General features: G+C 48.0%; 1 protein-coding gene and 1 long non-coding RNA gene across 4 annotated transcripts in view; one reads left to right on the top strand and one right to left on the bottom strand.

Moving 5' to 3' along the window:
• Nucleotides 1–20,987, bottom strand: part of MDGA2 (MAM domain containing glycosylphosphatidylinositol anchor 2) — a 528,709-nt gene that overhangs the window by 250,932 nt on the left and 256,790 nt on the right. Inside the window, exon 4 of one of the 2 annotated variants that reach the window (XM_053283953.1) lies at nucleotides 9,829–10,037. In XM_053283953.1, coding sequence (XP_053139928.1) covers nucleotides 9,829–10,037 — 209 coding nt within the window. The remainder of the gene's footprint in view (nucleotides 1–9,828; nucleotides 10,038–20,987) is intronic. The other variant, XM_053283954.1, reaches the window with a different exon arrangement.
• LOC128339671 (uncharacterized) lies at nucleotides 13,071–19,086 on the top strand. 2 transcript variants are annotated; one of them, XR_008313159.1, is made up of 3 exons: nucleotides 13,071–13,230; nucleotides 17,909–18,046; nucleotides 18,154–19,086. It is a non-coding gene; the product is annotated as an uncharacterized LOC128339671 (long non-coding RNA). The 2 variants fall into 2 exon arrangements; XR_008313158.1 differs by having other exon boundaries at nucleotides 17,871–18,046.

The raw sequence follows: 20,987 nt of genomic DNA, 5'->3' as shown, positions 1-20,987 counted from the left end.
TCCGACTAGTTGCCGTCAATAGACCTCTCCTCCATGAAGTTATCCAAACCCCTCTTAAAGTCATCCAGGTTGTTGGCTGTCACCACATCTTGTGGCAGATAATTCCACAAGTTGATTATGCGTTGTGTGACAAAGTGTTTCCGTTTGTTGGTCCTAGATTTCCCGGCAATCAATTTCATGGGATGACTCCTGGTTCTAGTGTTATGTGAGAGGGAGAAGAATTTCTCTCGCTCCACTTTCTCCACACCATGCATGATTTTATAGACCTCTATCATGTCTCTCCACAGTCGTCTTTTTTCTAAAGTAAAAAGCCCCAGATGTTGTAGCCTTGCCTCATAAGAAAGGTGTTCTAGGCCCCTGATCATCTTGGTTGCCCTCTTCTGCACCCTTTCCAGTTCTACAATGTCCCTTTTTAGATGTGGTGACCAGAATTGTACACAGTACTCTAGGTGTGGCTGCACCATAGTTTTGCATAAGGGCATTATAATATGAGCAGTTTTATTTTCAATCCCCTTCCTAATGATCCCTAGCATGGAATTGGCCTTTTTTACAGCTGCCGCACAATGAGTCGACACTTTCAACGAGCTGTCCACCACGACCCCAAGATCCCTCTCCTGGTCCGTCACCGACAGCTCAGCTCCCATATGAGTACAACAGGTACGACAAGCTCAACACTACATCTCCCTTTTCCCGAAGTTTAACTTACCCTCTCACTGTGTGTGAAAGTGGTGTCTGTTGTGTGAAAGTGGTGTCTGTGCATGTGGGTGGGTGACACTGGGGAGGGAAGGCAATGCCCTGAAGTTCCCCAGGAGCAGTAGATGGTTCTTTATTGCCACCAGACAACCTGAAAATTGTTGCTGTGCTTTCTGCTGAATGAACTGAGCCAGGACGAGAGGAAATTCCCAGGACCCCAGCTAGTTTTGAACATGTCCAGGAGTCTCCATTGCCACCATCAACCCTGGGAAGTGAAGGCTGCAACCTCTGCCATCAGAAGCTCTCCTTGCCACCAGTTTCCTAGTAGGAAGGGAGACCAGTGACCGTGGAGAACTGATAAAATACTCCTCTGGGTACCATCTTTCTGAACTCTTGGGGCGAATCCAAGCCTTGGCTGAGGCTTCCTAGAGATACCTGGGAAGGATGGGTCCAATTCCAACTCAAGGTAACAGAAACCTACCCTTCCAAGTGGGTGTGAAAGAGTTAAAAACATGGCTGCAAATGACCTGTATTCCCGTCAGGCAGGTGGTCAGCTGATGTCTGGGCTGTGCCACCTCAGTCCCCAGGATAGAATGCTCCCCCATACAATGAAGTTCCTGCCCATGGAAAGCTCGATTGCCCGGCTCTCCTGGTCCCTGCTGCATCTAGCCTTGAGCCTCCTAAAGTCTGCTGCCCATGTCTCCACCCTGACAACATCTTTGGTTGAGATGAATCTGTCAATGCAGCAGCAGGAGCCTCAACAAGAGCTAGGACTTTTGCCAAAAGCAAGCTTTCTCAGTGGCTCTATCTGCTCAAACTGTGAAGTTCCCTATCTATCTATCTATCTATCTATCTATCTATCTATCTATCTATCTATCTATCTATCTATCGGAACATAGGAAGCTGCCATATACTGAGTCAGACCATTGGTCTATCTAGCTCAGTATAGTCTTCACAGACTGGCAGCGGCTTCTCCAAGGTTGCAGGCAGGAGTCTCTCTCAGCCCTATCTTGGAGATGCTGCCAGGGAGGGAACTTGGAACCTTCTGCTCTTCCCAGAGCAGCTCCATCCCCTGAGGGGAATATCTTCCAGTGCTCACCCATGTAGTCTCCCATTCATATGCAACCAGGGTGAACCCTGCTTAGCAAAGGGGACAAGTTGTGCTTGCTACCACCAGACCAGCTCTCCAATCTAAGGCATATCCATCGCTAATCACATGTGTGGCAGCTCCCGTGAGAGTTCGCAAGTGAGCTCCTGGCAGGGGGAGAGGAAAGTGGTGCTGCCAACGGACAGGCTTGCAGGCAAGGTGGGAAACAAACTGACTGGTGGGGGGAGAGAAAACGGCAGCGGGCAGGTGTGTGTATGTGTGTGGGAGAAAACAGCTGGGGTGGGGAGAACTAGAGGTGCAGATGTTCTGCGCCTGGCCCAGCTATTTTATTTCATGCAGCACATGTTTATACCTGGGCGGTTCACTTATTGGCCCATCTCGTCCATTACTGCCTCCAGTGACCAGTCACAGCTCTCCCGGCTTCTGGGCAAAGAGGCCCCTCTCAGCATCTCCTCCTCCTCCTCCTCCTCCCACTCAAGACAAGATGCTGCCAGGGATTGAAGCCGGGACCGTCTTCATGCAAAGCAGGAGCTCCACCAGTGAGCTTTGGGCCCCTTCTGCATGAGGATGTGTGTGAAACGCATCTACGATTCTCAAACTTTTAATTACATTTTGTCCTTTTTATAAACATCTTCCCAATCTCATCCTCACCCAGAGAGAGAGAGAGACACTAATTCAAGCTGACCTCTGATAAATATAGAAAGGGTAGTGATAAGCCTTCAGTTATCAACGTGGCAACTTGGTGTGTTCATTAAATTTAAAGCAGAAAACGAATCCCAGGCAGTAACCTAAAAACCAAACGCTTTCCAAAATGGAATCTAATTTAATGTGACACATCATATAACCCAGTAAGAACTTATCTAATAAAGGAGATAATAATAAACATTTCCATATCGCGGCATTATTAGGCAAGGAATCCCAGCTCGCAAGGAGCCCTTCACTTTTAATTAAATGCTCAAAGAGCACCAGTCAGTCTGTTTGTGCCCATTTATCCAATGGGGGGGGGGAATTAAATCTGCTCACAATGGCTGTAACAAAGGCTCAGGCCCCATGATCACGTTTGACATGGTAATCCCACCACCAAATTATCTGACCACGTTAATTTCACCAGCTGAATCTTTCTCCTGAATCGGCCCCAACATAAGGGGAGCCAATCAAAAACTCCGTCCTCCCCCTAACCTGCCCCTTGATATGGGGAATACCAGCTGTCTAATTCTGGAGATAAATTCACAAGAATTCACAATAAAACAAGGGGCCAGTTCCAACAAAACCTCCCCCCTCCCGGGCCATTAAAAGGGGATGTGCTAAAAGTGACATCTTCTACAGGTGTCCCAGTGCCCTCCCAGATTTATGGCGTGAGGGAGGCTGTCCTCCTGAATTGTAGTATTTGGTTCATGGAGGTCATGATGAATGCACTCACGGCACATCTGCCTTGAATTGTGTGAGGGGGAAAGTATCATCGGAAGAGGCTCAGGAATTCATAAAGGCCATGACAACTATGGGCCCATCCCAACTAGTTTCAGGACCAACTCATGTTGCCGGCCACACACTTGATTTGGTCTTTTGTTCGGATCAGAGGGGTGTTCCATGGGTGTGGGGTCCTGTGGTTTCCCCATTGTCATGGACGGACAACTACCTGGTTAAGGTTGGTTTAACAGCCACAACCCAGCCCTGCAGGGGTGGAGGACATATTAGGATGGTCCGCCCGAGACGGCTGCTGGACTCAGTAGGATTCCAAAAAGCCTTGGAAGATGTTGATGTTGGTCCTGCCAGTGATTCTGTCAAAGCCCTGGTGGGAACCTGGAATAGGGAACTCACCAGGGCAGTAGACACGATCACTCCTAAGCATCCCTTCCGACCTGCTTTAAAAGTGGCCCCGTGGTATACAGAGGAGTTATGGGGTCTGAAACAGCAAGGTAGGTGACTGGAGCGCGAGTGGAGGAGAACTCGGCTTGAATGTGACAGGACACAGCATAGAGCCCATTTGAAGGTTTATGCGGAGGTGGTGTGTGTGGCAAAAAACCAATTCTGGTCTGCGCGCATTGCTTCTGCGGGTTCGCGTCCGGCAGAGCTGTCCCGGGTTGTGAGGAGTTTGATTCAGGCTCCTTCCAATTCAAACCAATCCCCAGGGACTTTGTTCTGCTGTGATGCTTTTAATGGGTTCTTTGTGGACAAAATCTCCTGTATTCGGGCCAACTTGGACTCCACTGTTTCTGCAGAGTCTATTAAGGTGGTGTCCAGCAATCCCTCTTGCAGTATTAGATTGGATCAGTTTCAATCTGTGATGCCTGATGATGTAGACAAGCTACTTGGGGCAGTGAGGCCTACCACTTGCTCTCTGGATCCTTGCCCGACTTGGCTGCTTATATCTAGCTTGGAGATTGTTTGGGATGGCTTAGTTAATATCATTAACTCATCGCTGAGGGAGGGTAGAATGCCTCCTTGTTTGAAGAAGGCAATGACTAGACCACTTCTAAGACCACTCCATCATCATCATCATCATCATCATCATCATCATCATCATCATCAGGAAATGGCATTCACTCCCTAAATGCCTGCCTACGGGCAGTAATGGGTTGGATGAGGAATAACAAATTGAGGCTGAATCCAAACAAGAGGGATTCATTGTGGGGGATCAGAATTTAAAGGATGAGTTAGGTCTTCCTGTGCTGGATGAGGTTACACTCCCCCAGAAGGAACAGGTACGCAGCTTGGGAGTGCTCTTGGATCCATGCCTCACCATTGTATCTCAGGTGAAGGCTATGGCCAGGAGCGCTTTCTATCAGCTTCGGCTGATTCGACAGCTGTGTCCATTCCTTGAAGAGAACGATCTTAAAACAGTGGTGCATCAGCTGGTAACCTCCAGGCTTGACTACTTCAATGCGCTCTATGTGGGGATGTCTTTGTACATAGTTCAGAAACTTCAAAATGCAGCAGCCAGATTGGTCTCTGGGGTAGCCCGGAGAGACCATATTATGCCTGTCTTAAAACAGCTGCACTGGCTGCCGATATGTTTCCGGGCAAAATACAAAGTGCACTGTTAAAGCTCTGAACGCAAGCACCTTCTTCAGTATGATCCCCATCGCTTGTTGAGGTCATCTGGAGAGGTCTGTCTCCAGTTACCACTGGTACGTCTGGTGGAGACTCGGAACCGGGCCTTTTCTGTAGCTGCTCCTGGTCTATGGGATGCACTCCCAGCAGATATCCGCAGTTTAGGCTCTCTGTCGGCCTTTAAGAGAGCCCTAAAAACCTATTTGTTTGGCCTGGCCTTCCAAGGCTTGTAAAGAGTTGTTGTTTTTGAAAAGTATTTTAATTGGTTTTAAATGGTTGTAATCGTTTAAGTGTTTTTATATTGTTTTTAGCATTGTGTTTGAATTGTAGGTTTTATGTCATTTAAAAAAGTTGTTGTACACCGCTGTCATGGCTCAGACTTCTGACTCAGAAGAGTCAGAGCAGGAGGATTTGCCTGCTAGTGAGGGCTCAGAGGCACAGCAACAGGATTTGGCAGGAAGACCAGATTCTGGAGCTGAGGATTCGCAACAGCTGCCAGACGTGAATCCTGATGGGAAGGAGCCTGGGATTCCACCTGTCTTGAGAAGATGGCTCAAGAGGGAGGCTCAGTGGAAGTCACGCAGGCGCAGGAGATCACTAGAGAGGAAGCGGAAGTGCTGACTCAGGGAAGCCTGATTGGCTGCTCGTTCTCTTGAGCCATATATATTTAGCAGTCTCTCAATAGCTCAGATGCTGTTTGCAACTTTTGCTGGCTGCAGACAGTGTGCTATTTAAATTCCAGACTTTTCCGAGTTCCAGTTTGCCTTGTTTATGCTTTCCTGCTTTGTTCTGTTAATTCCTTGTTCTGGTGTCCTTCGCTCGTTTCATTCCTTGCTTTGTGTTTTCTTTTCACTTATTACTCAGTTATTGTTAGAGTGGTGTACCTAGTTCAGTTCAGGGGACTTAATTCATTTACTATGTTCTTTATGAGCCTTTTCTTTTCCTTCTTGCAGTTTTGCTGCTGCTTTCTGTTATCTCACAGGGGGAGTGCTGAAGGGGGTTGTAAATCCTGTTGGGTTAGCCGAGCTAACAGATTTACAACAACCGCCCAGAGCCTCTGGATGGGGCGGTTTATAAATGTAATAAATTATAATAAATTATAATAAATTATAATAAAATAAAATATAACATTCTAGCCAGAGACCTCAGTTTGCCTGATTAATCCCGCATCCCTACACATTTCCTCTAGATGGTAGGAAGTCCAGCATAAGAGTGGGAAACGCAGCCAAATCCCTTTCCCACAAGGTTCTAGCCTGCTTCTTTCTCTGCAAGATTTTGCCAGTGGTTTTTAGCAATATAAAGCTGTCATGTATAATAAAGGCTGAAAGTGATGGGCCTTTCCAAGCCATTAGTTGAGAATTATCTATGAAAGTTGCAAGTTGTTCTATGCCTGGCTGCTGATTGTACACTCAGCATCTCATTTGTTTCTTTTCATAGATTCTTATGGCTCGATCCCAGGAGCTGCTTCACCGGTGCAAAAACACCGCGAGCCGAGTGCTGCGCTCTTTGACATGATGCCCGACACGCCTGCGATACGAGCCCAGCCAAAGATGTTGCATCAACAACAGCCGCCTGATGCCACGGAATGGGGCTTTGCAAAGCAAAGCTCCTGTCCAAATATTTTGTGGCTTGGAAATATGATTAAAGATGAGGTGAGCAAGCATTACAGCCACAGAAGTGCATCTTCGGCGTGGGTTTTAATACAGGCAAGAGCAGTCAAATCTCCCCTCCTGGACCTCTGTCCGTTTCCCAGTGTGCTGGTGCCTGGCTCCCAGTTGTAGTGGTGTGTGCCAGTTCTCGGGGCAGTGGGGGGGGCACCCTTCTTCTACTGCACTGTCACAGCTAGAGCAGTAAGCAGTAAGCCTGCACTGTCAAGGGAGAGCAGGAGGGAGAAGCAGAGGGTGGAAGGGGGGAACTTGGAGGCTGATCTGGAGAGGGGATCAAAACTCATTGTGCTCCTGATGTCAGTATTGAGGGCATGGCAGGGTCTGACTTGGTGCAGGATAAATGGAGCTCTTTTCCTAGTGGGGGGAAAGACACTTTGGTTTTCTCAAGCCCTGGGCTGAGCCTGACCAATGGCATTCACCCCAGCCAGGGCCACAAATGGGGAAGAGGAGGCAGGGGCCGCTCTGCAGGTTGGCTCTACAGCTGTGGCTTCTCTCCCTGCTTGGCTCCCCAGCTCTGTGGTCTGCCCCACTCCTGCACAGGCCAGGGGGCACTTCCAGAGGCCTCCTCGCTACAGTAGCTGAGGGAAACAAGAGGACTGGGGTGGGGTAGGGTGGGGCAGAACCTGTAGCTGCTTCATCTCTTTATTTGTTATTTTATTTATTTATTTATTTCATTTATTTATTTATTTGTTATTTCTCTGTATAAACCGCCCTGAGCCATTTTTGGAAGGGCGGTATAGAAATCGAAATCATCATCATTATCATCTCTTGAGCTGGCAAAACATTCCACGGCAAAGGAGGACCCTTCTGGCTGCACAACGTTTCAGAAACAAAACGAGGGAGACCCTTCCTAAGAGCCCAGTTCTCTTCCCAAGGACCACGAGCCAAGCCCTCCCGCCCACTATCAGCCACTGCTGAAAGCAGAACTCTGCTTGGCTGTGTTCCTGTCCCCCTTTCACCAGTCTAAAAGGCAGAAGGGTGTTTGTTCTGGTAAGGATAGGTTGGAAGATTGGAAGGACCTGCCTGTCCTAAAAGAGGGGTTCAGTTCCTCAAGCGGTACCTGTACTGTGCATGTTTCCTTAGTGTCCATGTGCACCCAGGGCGCCAATTACCACTGGGATTATTTTGGTCTTTTCCTATTATTATTACTATTATTATTATTATTCTCTTCTTTGTTTTATATTGTTGTATTGCTGGTCTACGACCAAAATAAAGTTTTACTTACGTTATTTTGGTCCCAAACGGGGCCGCGCAGCCCTGTTTGGAGCTGAAATCAGCCCGCACTGCGCTGGCAGCATGGCCGGAATGACTCTCCCTGCCTTAAAGGCAGGGAGAGTCGCTCCTGATCTTGCTGCCAACGCAGCGGGGCCAATCAATCTCCCCCCCAAATGGGGCCACGAGGCCCTGTTTAGGAGAGAGATTGACCCACGCTGCATTGACAGTGCAGCCGGAACAGTGCTCCCTGCCTTTAAGGCAGGTAGAGTTGCTCCGGCCCATGCCACCCAATGCAGCATGGGCCAATCTCCCTTCCAAACGGGGCCGCGCAGCTCCGTTTTGGAGGGAGACCACGTCCCCCGCATCTAACATCAGACTCGGGAGCGTGGCTACACGGGCCACTGGGCCTGACATCAGACGCAGGGTGGGACCAGGGGGCCACTGCGGCAGTCACACACGCGTTGCCACCAGCCTCCCTACGCTGCTGTCCGTGCCCCTATCAACTTTGAATGCCTGGACCCGTGTGAACCAAATTGGGTACAGTTGTAAGGTACAGTTGTGTGAACATTTGAGGCACAAGAGACCTAACTTGTGGACCTCGATTTGAACCGAATTCAGTCCAGTTGTAGAGGAAGTGAAAGGAAAGTAGGCAGGTTAGTTCTTACTAGAACAACTTGTTTATCTTGTCTTTGGACTGAGCTACGTAGGACTAGATTATTATTGTTATATGGATATAGAAATATACAAGTATTTCCATTTTAGTTCTTTTAGAAATTACTTACCAGAGCCGGTGTTTTACCTAGCTTCATTTTGTTTTTATTAAATATATGATAACCCTTTTAGGTTGCCTGAATTTGCTTTTCTTGGGGTTCCAGTAGAATTTCTGGCATTGTAGGGTGAGCTCAGGGAAGGAAAGGCAACATTTGGAAATGCCACCACTGTGGCTGCCAAGAAGGCAGCTGATATCTTCTGAGAAGCCAGGTCTTCACTAAAGGTAAGCCCCGCCCCCACAACTCCCATCCTCATGCACTGAGCGCATACCGATGTATGGGCTTGATGCAATCCAAGTCACCCTGGGGATCGAACGCACAATTCACTCCTTATCTAGCTCAGGTTGATACCAGGGCTGATCCCAATCATGATGCACGGCCCTAAGAGTCCCTCTACCATCCTCTAGATCTCTGGTCAGCAGCGGGTTTTACTGAAGGGCTGGAGGACTATGGACCCATCAAATACCTCCCCAAGGGAGTTGACAGCAAGTCCCAGAGTCATGGCTGCTGATTCGGCCACATACAACTCTCGTTGCCAGATGGTGCCCCTCAAGGGTACCAAAGCTGCCCATCTTTGCTATAGAGATCAGAGGTGGCCAGCTTGAGGCTCTGCAGCTGTCGGTGGACTACAACTCCCATTATCCACAGCTGCAATTGTGGCTGGGGGTGATGGCAGTTGCAGTCCAGCAGCAGCTCCAGACTCTCAGGTTAGCCACCCCTGCTATAGGTATGTCAGCTATTGCAAACACGGCACCAATGGTCCAGCTCAACACCCCTTGCTCACACTCACACACATCCATACATGCCTTTTACAACCTTTGGGGTGGTTCACCAATTAATATTAAAGTAATAATGTTTACCAAAAAAACCATTGCTTGGATTCAGACGACTGGCAAGCTGCATGCTACTTGTAGGATGGTGCTTCCCTGCTCCCTCCTGCATCTTGCAGCCCTCAGCCCCCCTAAAAGTCAACCACGAGATGTGAGGGAACCTCAGGAGCAGTGTGGGGCATGCCCTGAGCTACCATGGAGGGGGGAGTTGGTGGGAATCTACCCCCTTGGCATGCACACATTGTGTGAGATGGTCTCCAACCCAATAATGATATCACAAAGCCATCACAGCATAATCACACATTACGCAGAGATAGAGAGACAGCAGGCGTGACACTCACCCTAAGCATGCCTCTCCTGAAACCAGGGGTGGGGGCAGGAAGAGAGGGGTCAGGGGTCCTTGGCAAGCCATCTGAGAAGCAGGCAATACAACGCTGAAGCATAGCTGGAATTAGGCAGGGAGAGGAGGAAGTAAAAAAAGAGAATGACTGTACCTTGATTCCTACCTGGGTAAAGAAGGGCTCATAGATTTCGACCCCTTTGTCGGATCCCTGTAGCAGGACCTCCTGCCCTCGCCGCCAGCTGTACCGAACGGGTGGGTTGGAATTTGCCACACACCTGAGAAACACAGTCCTTTCGTAGTAAAACTGCTCTTTTGCTTCCCCTATGCTCTGGTGGACGGTCACAATGGGATCATCCAAGTCTGGAAAGGCAAAACAGAAGAAAAAGGCTGGTGATTAGCACAGGTGTGCGCATACACACACACAGACGCACAGAAGGCAAGCTCTTCTGCAGTATTTCGGGGCTGACTCTCACTGGGGCTGATTTGATCTCTAATTTGAACCCATGCAGGTCCTTTGGATTAGTTGCTGATGCTTCTTGAGATGAAGGGTCTAGCCTGCTGCCTGCTGGAGGGGACGCTTCAAAGACAAGTGCCCAGCAAGGCAGCTAACACATCTTTTACAAGAGACTCTTCAATCAACTTCTTTAATTTCCAAGATCTGTGAGATGGCGTTAATCCAGTCATCCAGCACCGGCCACACCACCTGTCTGAAACGTCCCAGCACTCAGCATCCCATTTTATGCCACCACCGATTCCCTACCAGTCCTGTTTGTGAGCTTCCTGGGGGCAGTTGGCTGGCCCCAGCTTGCAGGGGTAGGTGGTGGACACCCTCAGTGTTGTTCAGCTCTTTGCCTGCACATTGTAATAGGGAGGGACATGCAAAGCAGGAACCCCCTCACATGCATTCTGCAACAACACAATCCCATGAGAGGACTGTACCACAAGGAGGCGGGTCTCACGATCAGTGAGACCCGGTTTCTAAGGGTGAGCAGGGAGAGCAGGCTTAGCCTGCTCTCCCCACACATGAGCAGACAGTCTGCTCTGGGCGGCCGAATCAGCCGCCCACACAACTGCCAGCTCCGTAATAGAGCCGGCGGGTGCTGGGGGGAGCGGGGGCCAATTGGCCCCCAGAAGCTCCAGCATGCCCTGCGTGAGCGTGCAGGGCATGCTGGCGAGACCCCCGGAACCAGGAGGCGGCTTTTCGGAACCAGACCCCTGGAACCAGGAGGCCTCCCCTCCGCGGGTCTGCTCATGAGTAGCCACGGCACGGAGCTGCGCTGCGCTCGCTCCACAAACCCGGTTTAAGGGGAGGGGTACTTAGGAGGGTTAACTGCCAGGAGGCTACTGGGCTCGCCTGTGAGCCCAGTGGCTCCCACGATCAGCCGAAATCGGGCCAGGATCCCCTAGCCCGATTTCAGCTGATCGTGGGAATAGCCTCATACTCTGCTGAGTACTGGAATGGACTCTCAGTGACACCCAGCCTTGTTTTTATTAATGGCTACAGAAGCTCTAGTGGGATTCACAATTGAGAGGAGGCATCTTTTTTGCAAGGAATTGTTAGGACATTCTCACAGCGGGATTCAACTGATGTGACTGCTGACAGTGGCTTTTGTTGAAGCAAGAGGAGGAAGAGAGAGCAATAAAAGACGGAAAATATAGCAATTCCAAAATTCCCCTTGAGCATTCAGCTGCATTTTCTGAGATGGTGCTGGTTGAACAAAGTGTCCTATTGGTTTATTGTGTAAGCATTTTGCTAATGCATGATAAAAGTTGCAAGCACCACATTAAGTTTGCTCTGTGTTTTTTGTACTCTGCTTGCAAAAGATTGATCTTATGATATACGAAGATATAATCTCAGCAATTCATTCTAATACAATACCCCTATGCAAAAATACAACAAAAGAGAAAGCCTATCAGTCAGTGAGAAGTTCCTCTGTGTGTGTGTGTGTGTGTGTGTGTGCGCGCACACACCTCAAGCACAGTTTTTAAAAATCAAATTAATCCAATGAAAACTGCTGAAACAATAATATGAAAGTCAAACCATCCAAGGTTTGAGTATAGATGTCCACTTAATCCAATTAGAGTTGTGGGCTGTATTTCAACTTTTGTCTTCCTCAGTAGCTGAAGAAGACGACCCACAAGATTTCAGCACCTGGTAGTCTCAAGAGAGCATCCTTAGTTTATTCACTCAACAATTTTTTTTTAAAAAAGGGTTTTCTGGTTGCATTAAACATTTAAGACACTGGAACCTTCAAATTAAAAATGCAAGAAGGTCTTCCCAATGCAACGGAATTGTGCTGAATTCAAAATGCCAGTAACCTAAACAGATATTCTCAGGAAAACTGAGGATATGTTTAGAATACCGGTACTGACATTTTGGATTCGGAATTCATTTTGTTCCGAAGACTTTTTGACCCAGATGTAATATGGAACTGTGGCTTCTTTGAACAAACTAGAATTTTTCTGAACATCAGAAAAGGTGCCAGACGGAAAAGGTGCCAGAGTTTGTGGGGTGCTGACAAACTGCAGCATTGTATTGGAATCAGAAGGCCTCAGTACCTTTTCTCAAAGGGAAATGAACCCGAGTTCAAATAGGGCCATTCAGGCAGTGGACGGCATTAGCATTTCTTGCTCCCCTGCAGTTAAAGGCCTCTAGCTACCCCAATTTTGATGGAAACAGCAGCCAGGCAGAGGGTGGGAAGGCCCTTCTTTCCCATATTGCCTGAAAATAGCAAAAAGCTTTGGCTTGCAGCTCCTTGCTCTTCTGTGAATCAATTACCACCAGAACAAATAAGAAGTTTTGAAACACAGAGAGCTGAAAATGAGGCTCTTTTTTCCTTCTTGTTTGCCCCTCAAGCACAGAGAGACATTTTCACAAAATGCCAGTGTTATAATCTTACATGTCCCCCCACCCTTGCTTTCTAACAATGCCTGAGATTTGCACTGTATTGCAAAGAGAGATGGAGGTAAATGTTTATTTTGGATGTGGTAAGCACATCCTATGACGTAAAATCTGGATTAACCTTTTTGAGTAACCCAGGTCCGTCCTTAGGGCAGGGCGACCAGGGCAATCGCCCCAGGCCTGACGCTGGTCCAGGGTTACGGCCCATTTGACCCACGAGTATACCCCTTAGGCTCTGGCAACAATGCGCTGGGACAGGCCCCGCAGGGGAGCTGCCTGCCCTGCCAAAAAATTGACCTTCCTCCCCTCTGCCAGCCTGGCCAACCTGTAGAGCTGCAGCCTGCAGGAGCCACGCACATGCTAGCCTGCTATCCAAAGGCTCCCTGCACAAGAGGAGACCCTACTACAGCTCCCTTTCTATGGATTCTCAGATGTTCAGTGGGTGGGTGGGGCTTGCAAGGGCTTCTCTGCTGGAGCAGACCTCTCTGAAGGCCTCCCAGTTTCCTGAAGCTCTCCAGTCAGGAGGCAGAGTGGCCAGCACCAGCTGCCCACCAGAGTGCTGTGCACACCCTCTGCCCTCCCTGCCCTACAACCCTGGGCTATGCTGAGAACTTGTGCCTTCCTTCTCCTTCTTACAGCCAGCAATGAAAGGTTTGGGATTTCCCTTTTTTCATAATTCCCTACCCTCTTGTACATTTATGGAATGGTTTCCTATAGAGCTTTGATATCAGGCACAGATATAGGGCAGGGTGGGAGCACTCTGAATATTGAAATTGAAATGGATTGGACAAATGGCTTATTTTAAACATTTTTTTGAATTTTTTAAAAAGTATATTTAAAAGTCCTACATGGCTTGTTTCATGGCAGAAAATTATAAAAACTGCTGGAACTGAAGCCCCCCCTTGGACCATCATTCCACCCCCAGGTGGAGGAATCTGCCCTTTGCCTTCATAAAAAAGGGTAAAAGCACCCCACTTTTTGCCCCACCCTTTAGATAGCCTGGAAATGACTTGGCTTAGGGCTTTGATATTGGGCACAGATATAGGGCATGGTGGTTGGGACAAATTGTTTGTGTTTAAATTTTTTTTTATTTTTTTCATATAGCTATCTATCCAACCATCTATCTATTTATCTATGTCTCCTCTAAGTGGCTTGTTTCATGACTTTTAATAATTTTTCCTATTGCAGTAAAGCTGCCAGAAAGAGTTCTCTCTATCCATGGAGTACTTCACAACTAGTGAAAGTAGGGCTAACTATAAACATCTAAATAAACTTTTAGGGATGTGCATAAATTGATTTTTTAAAAATTTGATTTGTGTCCAAACCAAATCACCCCTGATTTGTTTTGTATCCAAATCTACCCCCTCCAAATCACCCCAGATTCGATTTGTATTTGCTTTGATTCAATTTGGATTTGGACTTATTCAGACCACTTAACAAGGCCCTGGGGGCACCATATCTGGGTGGTGGGTAGGTCCCCATGAATGCCACCTACCACCCAAATTTCAAGGCAGTGGGGCTTTTTTTTTTTCATTTTTACTGATTTTGAACATTTCCGCCATAGGAAACAATGAGGATTTAAAGTTGCCATATCCTAACCCTAATACGGATCCCCAGCTTTCATTAGAAAAGAAAAGAAAAGAAAAGCTCTAGCCCTTGTAGAAGTGGAGTTTTCTCAGCTTGTTAAAATTGTCTGTTTTAATTGTATGGTTATTTTAAACTGTTGATTTGTTTTAACTTTTATATGTGTTTTAATTTATAAGTTTTTTAAACAAACAAACAAACAAACAAACAAATAAAATGAACAGAAGAAATGAAGCTGTGCAATGAATCCTCATAGGGATTCATTATGAAGAAAATTTATTATACACTAAAGAATCCAAACACTTGAAAAATAATGACTGCACATTTTGCTCCATAACTCCACTTCTACAAGGGCTAGAGCTTAGCTTTAAAAAATAAAATAAAAAAATGAAAGGTGGGAATGTGACTCAATTTGTACCCAAATCTAGCCAATGGATCACAGGGGTGATTTGTTTTGTCTCCAAATCAGCTAGGTTCGGGTACAAATCAATCTGTACCTGTATCAATTTCCACATCCCTATAAACTTATTTTATTTGTACCTGCACTATGCTCAAGTTGGTTTGCAGTCCAGAATGTCTAAATGAGTACTGTGCAGCAAGGGGCGTGCGTTGTGCTTTTAACCTTTCCCCCTTACAAATTAACTCTATGACCAAAAACATGTTGGACATGTCAAAAAATCTCATTCACTCACACTATTTACACAGTATGTCATCAGTTGGTATGATTTTGTAATCATACAAAATGTTAAGGGGCCCCCGCGCATGCTGTTTCGCCCCCAGCCCCACACCCCCCTAGGGACGGCTCTGGAGTAACTGCTCTCTTACAGTGACCTGTGAGCCTTGTCAGGGGCCTGAAGTCTCATTCTTGAGCTGATTGTAGGCCCACATGTTGCCAACACTACCCCTGTACCCCATCTTTATGAGGCTCTCAGTTCCCAACATCCATACTCCCATGGGTCTACACATTAAAATAAAAAATCAATCAAAAGAGCATTGCTAATAAAGCAATACTATTGCTTTATTGATGGTGTTTACAAAATAATAATCTGTAAATCACCTGTACTGTAAACAGACAAGGATTGGAGCTATGAGGGCAGAACACAGAGGTCCAGGTCAGGATGGAGAGCTGGCCTTGATGTAGCAAGCATGAATTGTCTCCTTTGCTAAGCAGGGTCCATCCTTTGGATGGGAGACTACAGGTGTAAGCACTGTAAGATATTCCCCTCAGGGGATGGGGCTGCTCTGGGAAGCGTATCCACATGCTTGCGTGCAGAAGGTCCCAAGTTCCCTCCCTGGCAGCATCTCCAAGACAGGGCTGAGAGAGACTCCTGCCTGCAACCTTGGAGAAGCCGCTGCCAGTCTGTGTAGGCAATACTGAGCTAGATGACCCAATGGTCTGACATGGAATATGGCAGCTTCCTATGTTCCTATGTAAACCCCAAATGGGGTGCAAGACCATTATATTACCATAACGAAAACACTGGGGCTTAATTGTAGATCATGACTGAATATGTTTCTGCAGACTTATTTCTCTGGGCTGATAATGGATTTCCAGCTCTTGTGAGATTTGTTGGAGTCCACCAGAAACAGAGACCGATGAAGCAAACACCAGAACAGTAAGCTCCTGCCCAGGCTTCCTTGCACAGAGAGAGAGAATGCTTCGACAGGATCTCTAGGATCTGTTGTCACGGAGAGGGCATGTCTCGTAGTGACACACTTTCGCGTGTCCATCAAACAACAAGTCCCAGAGCTCCTTCTAGCATTTCCAAAAGTGTGCCGCTCCGTTTCTTCCCCTTGAAGCAGTCTCGACATTTCCTCGGAGGGCCTGGTCTGGCAAAGCTGGGTAGGATGGAGAAAGGAAAGGGAGTGGGGAATGGGAGAGAGGAGGAGCAAAGGTCCGCGAGGAGCAACCATAGCCAAGGCTGGGGTTCTCAGCTGGGTCTCCAGATGATGTTGGACTTTGCCTCCCATCATTCTCAGCCACAGTGGGCTTTGGGCATTTCTTTGAAAGCCATTTGAGGGCCAGTGTGGCTGGGGGATGATGGGAGTCATAGTCCAACAACATCTGGAGAGCCAAAGCTGAGACCCCTGAGGTAAAGGCAAGTTTCCACATCTACTTTTTGTAGCTGCATATGGAGACTGGAGCAGAAAGCACATCTGCATGTTACCTTTCACTACTTCAGCACAATCGCCTGCCCTCTATGGAGGATGCACATGCACAGAATGAGGCAGACCTCTCTTTACAAAGATCCTCACCCAAGGCAGTGGTTATTGCTTCTAAATCTAGTCCAGGGCCCCAAGCTCAGAGCACTTTCCAGGGATCGTGGGAACCACCGGGCTTGCAGGCGAGCCCAGTGCTCCCAAAACGGCTAGTCCACCTAATTCCCCCTCCCCTTAAATGAGGTTAACGGAGCGAGCATGCGGAATGGCACGTGGTGACACACGAGTAGACCCCTGACTGGGACCCCTGATCCCCGCAGCCCCTGCCGGCTCTGTGACGGAGCTGGCAGCCATATGGGCGGCTGCCCAGCTAGGGGTGGCTGCTCATCTGTGGGGAGAGCGGGCCAAGCCCACTCTCCCTGCAGACCACATTGAGGCACTTCGCAGCAATCCTGTGAAGCACCTCCTTGAACAGCAATGCTGGGGGGGAATCTCTCTCTCCTTAGGATCCTGGAGGACTGCTGATAGTGAAGAGCAGCCAGCTCTGGGGCAGTGGCGGGCCAGGTAGTGGCTCAGCAGAAGGTCGCTTCATGCACACTTGGAGATGCACCCCCCCAGTTCCATCTGTGTGCCCACGGAGTGCACAAGCCATTAGTTAGCATGGGTGCTCAGCATAGGCAGAGAGCTGGTCTTGTAGGCGCAATCATGAGGAGCATGATTGTAGAAGCAGCCGCCCAGAGACATAAGTTTGGGCGGGGTATAAATTTAATACATCCATCCACCATGAATTGTCCCCTTTGCTAACCAAGGCTTTATTCTTGGGAGCCCCTTGCATCTGCCCATCACCTCACCCCAGGACATCCACGACAGAGGCCAAGCTGGGGTTTCATCCTCTCTTCCATGCATCTGCACCCATCCATACATCTTCTGGGGCAGATGCTCTCTCTTGCAATCAGCTGGCCATCCTTTTGTCTGTCCTGTTGTAAGCTGGGTGCTCAGTAGAGTGTAACTTGGGTGCTCAGCATAGGCAGAGAGCTGGTCTTGTAGGAGCAAGCATGAATTGTCCCCTTTGCTAAGCAGGACCCACCCTGGTTTGTGTGTGAATGGGAGACTACATGTGCGGGCACTGGAAGATATTCCCCGTAGGGGATGGGGCCGCTCTGGGAAGAAGAGCACCTGCCTGCTTGCATGCAGAAGGTCCCAAGTTCCCTCACTGGCAACATCTCCAAGACAGGGCTGAGAGAGACTCCAGCCTGCCACCTTGGAGAAGCCGCTGCCAGCCTGTGCAGACAATACTGAGCTAGATAGACCAAGGGTCTGATCTGGTATATGGCAGCTTCCTATGTTCCTATGTACACAAACAGTTCTACATGGAACTTGTCTCCCTGAAACCAAGTTTCCTGCAGTCCAGCCTCTGGTTTCCTAAAGGCGCTGGGAACCCCTCCATGCAGGGCATCGAGGCAGCAGCCAGGGATGAAGATGACACCAATGTCCCCAAGTTCCTAAGACCTGGCTGACACCGCCCTCTTGGCTCTCTCTCCTCACAGCTCTCTGAGTAAGGGCCCAAATCTACTCTTCGTTCCAGGGTCCACGCCAAGCTTGCTATGGCCCTGGAAGCAGGCCTTCATCTTTGGAGGGATGCTGCCTCTGCACATGGATGCTCAGTTCAGACCGCAAGGTCATCGTTGTTCACAGCCTGCTCTCCTGTTCTCCAGACTGAAAGGTTTGTATCGGTTTGCGAGTGGGGTCACCAGTCACAAAGGCATTTGCTGCCCCCCCCTCAAAAGACCGCCCTCACTCTTTGACTGGCAACTATTATTCTCCTTTCAGAGTTATGGAACTGATGCTGGAAGATAACAAATGGCTCAAGGCTACGCAGAGAGTTCGTCTCTGAGCAGAGAGAGAGAAACTTCGCTGGAAGTCCGACAGTGGACCACATGGGCTGGTTCGTGAGGGAGAACTGCAGAGATAAAACAGATATAAATTAATGGGCTGGAGAGCTCATTTGCATGTTGTCTCCATTTGGAAAGGAACTAATTAATATGTTTTATTGAACTAATTGCAGTGCCACCAGCCTTTAGGAAAAAGGTTCTTAGGAACACATACCCCAAAAGGAGGGGGGGATCTCACTGCTAACATGCATGACTAATAATTGATGTAGCTCTGTTAAAAATTAACAGCACTTTAATTAAATGAGCATTGCAATGATACCAGTGCAAGCCTCTTCGATGTGATGTCCCCTGGGCTGAGAATGGCATTGGCTCTAGAATGAAAGAGACACACACACACACCCTCCACAGCCAAAACAACAACCCGGAAGCAGTGGAAAGGCAGTTTGCAGGTCCCACCCTGTGTAGTAGGGGGTGCCAGTCTGGGGTCCACAGATGTTGTCTGCCTGCAACTCCCACCACTGCTAGTCACAATGGCCTTCAGGGAGGCTTTTCAGTATTTTCCCTAAGGGAGGCTTCTCAGTATTTCAACCTGTCTGTACTAGACTCATTTAAACTTGGTTTTAATCGGGATTCCAATTTTTAGCCAGGTTTGGCCTTGGTTGTTATTGTTGGATTGTTTAACCATTTTGTTGGCTGTTAATTTTCATTTTATGTTGTTTCTTTGTGATTTACTGTTGTTGTGAGCCACCCTGAGCAGTAGCAGTGTGCAAGCTTGCTCAAACCGGCTCGACTCGAAGGCTTGACCCGAGCTGAGACAGGCCTGGTTCAAGGCGGGCGGGGCAGGGGCAATAAAACTGAGTTTTAAAAGTAATGACTTATTTATGTATTTATTTTATATACTGCCTGACTCACAAAAACAAACACAAGAAAAACAAATCAAAACAAATGGTTAAAATCAGCAATTTAAAAAATTAAAACATTCAGAGATTACCAAAAGCCTGGGTGAAAAAATTGTGTCTTAAGGGCTCTTTTGAAGGCTCGCAAAGCTGTGTCTATAAGGGGAGCACTCTACAGCCTAGGAGCGACTACAGAGAAAGCCTACTCCCAAGTCACTGCCAGACGAACCAGCGGCATACGGAGAGGGACCTCTCCCGATGATCTCAATGTGCGGTGGGGATCATGCAGAAGAAGGTGCTCTCCTAGGTAACCTGGTCCCAAGCTGTTTAGGGCTTTAAAGGTAATCACCAGCACTTTGTATTTTGCTCGGAAACCTATTGGTAGCCAATATGGTCTCTCTGAGACACCCCAGAGAATAATCTAAACGCTGCATTTTGGAACAAACTGCATACAAAGGCAGCCCCACATCGAGTACATTGCAGCAGACAAGTCTAGAGGTTACCAAAGACTGCAGCACAGTTTTGAGATCACTATTTTCAAGGAATGGATGCAGCTGTCCTATCAGCCAAAGTTGATAGAAAGTGCTCCTGGCCATAGCCTCAACCTTAGAAACCAGAGTGAGGCCTGGGTCCAGAAGAACTCCCAAGCTACGTACCTGTTCCTTCAGGGGAAGTGCAACCCCATCCAAAAACGGAAGATCTATTGTGTCCCTTGAAGTATGACCCCTTACCATGAGTATCTGCATCTTGCTTGGATTCAGCTTCAATTTATTATCCCTCATCCAGTACATTACTGCCTGTAAGCAGACATTTAGCAGGGTTATGCCATTTTCTGATGAAGATCCCATGGAGAAAGAGATTTGTGTGTCATCGACAAAATGATAATACCCTGCTCCAAAGCTCCTGATGATCTCACCCAGTGGTTTCATGTAGATGTTAAAAAGCATCAGAGATGGAGCCCTGAGGGACATCATAAAATAGCTCTCGTTCAGAGAGCAACCATCTCCAAGCAACATCATCTGGAATCTACCAGAGAAATAGGAATGCAACTACTGCAAAGCAGTGACACCTATTCCCAAATCCCCCAGATGATCCAGAAGGATACCATGGTTGACAGTATCAAAAGCCGCAAAAAGGTCTAAAAGAATCAACAGAGTTACACTCCCTCTGTCCATTTCCTGGTAGAGATAATCCATCAGGCTGACCAAAGAGGGCTGTGGAGGCCTCAGGGAGTGCTTTGATGGCCGGGGGGGGATGCCCACAGAGGGTCAAAATGTCCCTGAAATGGGCTGAATCAGCCCAGGGAGATTTGGGGGGAGGCCGGCAGGGGGAGGGGGAGCCACCAGAGGACCCCCCCCCCAGGCCACTGCGGCCCTCGGCAGCGGTAAGTCATTATTTAAAAAACAATTTTATCGCCTCCTGCCACCCTCGAACTGGGCCCGAACAGGTTCGAATTTGAACCAAACTGGACCCTGCTCAAGGGGGTGCCAAAGTCGAACATGCCTGGTCTGGTTCGTATCCGGTTTGGATTCAAACCGAACCAGTCAAAGTGGGGTTTTGCACATCCCTACTGAGCAGCATTGCACTGGAGGAGTGGGATATAAATATTTTAAATACATAAATAAATAATGAATGAAGTGGGAAATCTATGTAGGGCCTGGTGGACAGGAATTGGCCCTTGGGGGTTAGCTGACTGAATGCTTAGGCAGGTTGGTACTGCATGTTGATTCCTCTGCACAAACAGGCCAATGAAATCCAATTATTTCAAACTTTTCTTATGGATCAGGATTAACTTAATTAACTAGGGTGGTTTTACAACACTGGAAGGAAGCTGCCATATACTGAGTCAGACCATTGGTCCATCTAGCTCAGTATT

The sequence above is a fragment of the Hemicordylus capensis genome, chromosome 1, assembly GCF_027244095.1.
Source record: "Hemicordylus capensis ecotype Gifberg chromosome 1, rHemCap1.1.pri, whole genome shotgun sequence".
Lineage (NCBI taxonomy): Eukaryota > Metazoa > Chordata > Lepidosauria > Squamata > Cordylidae > Hemicordylus > Hemicordylus capensis.
This window is presented reverse-complemented; position numbering and strand designations above follow the sequence as displayed.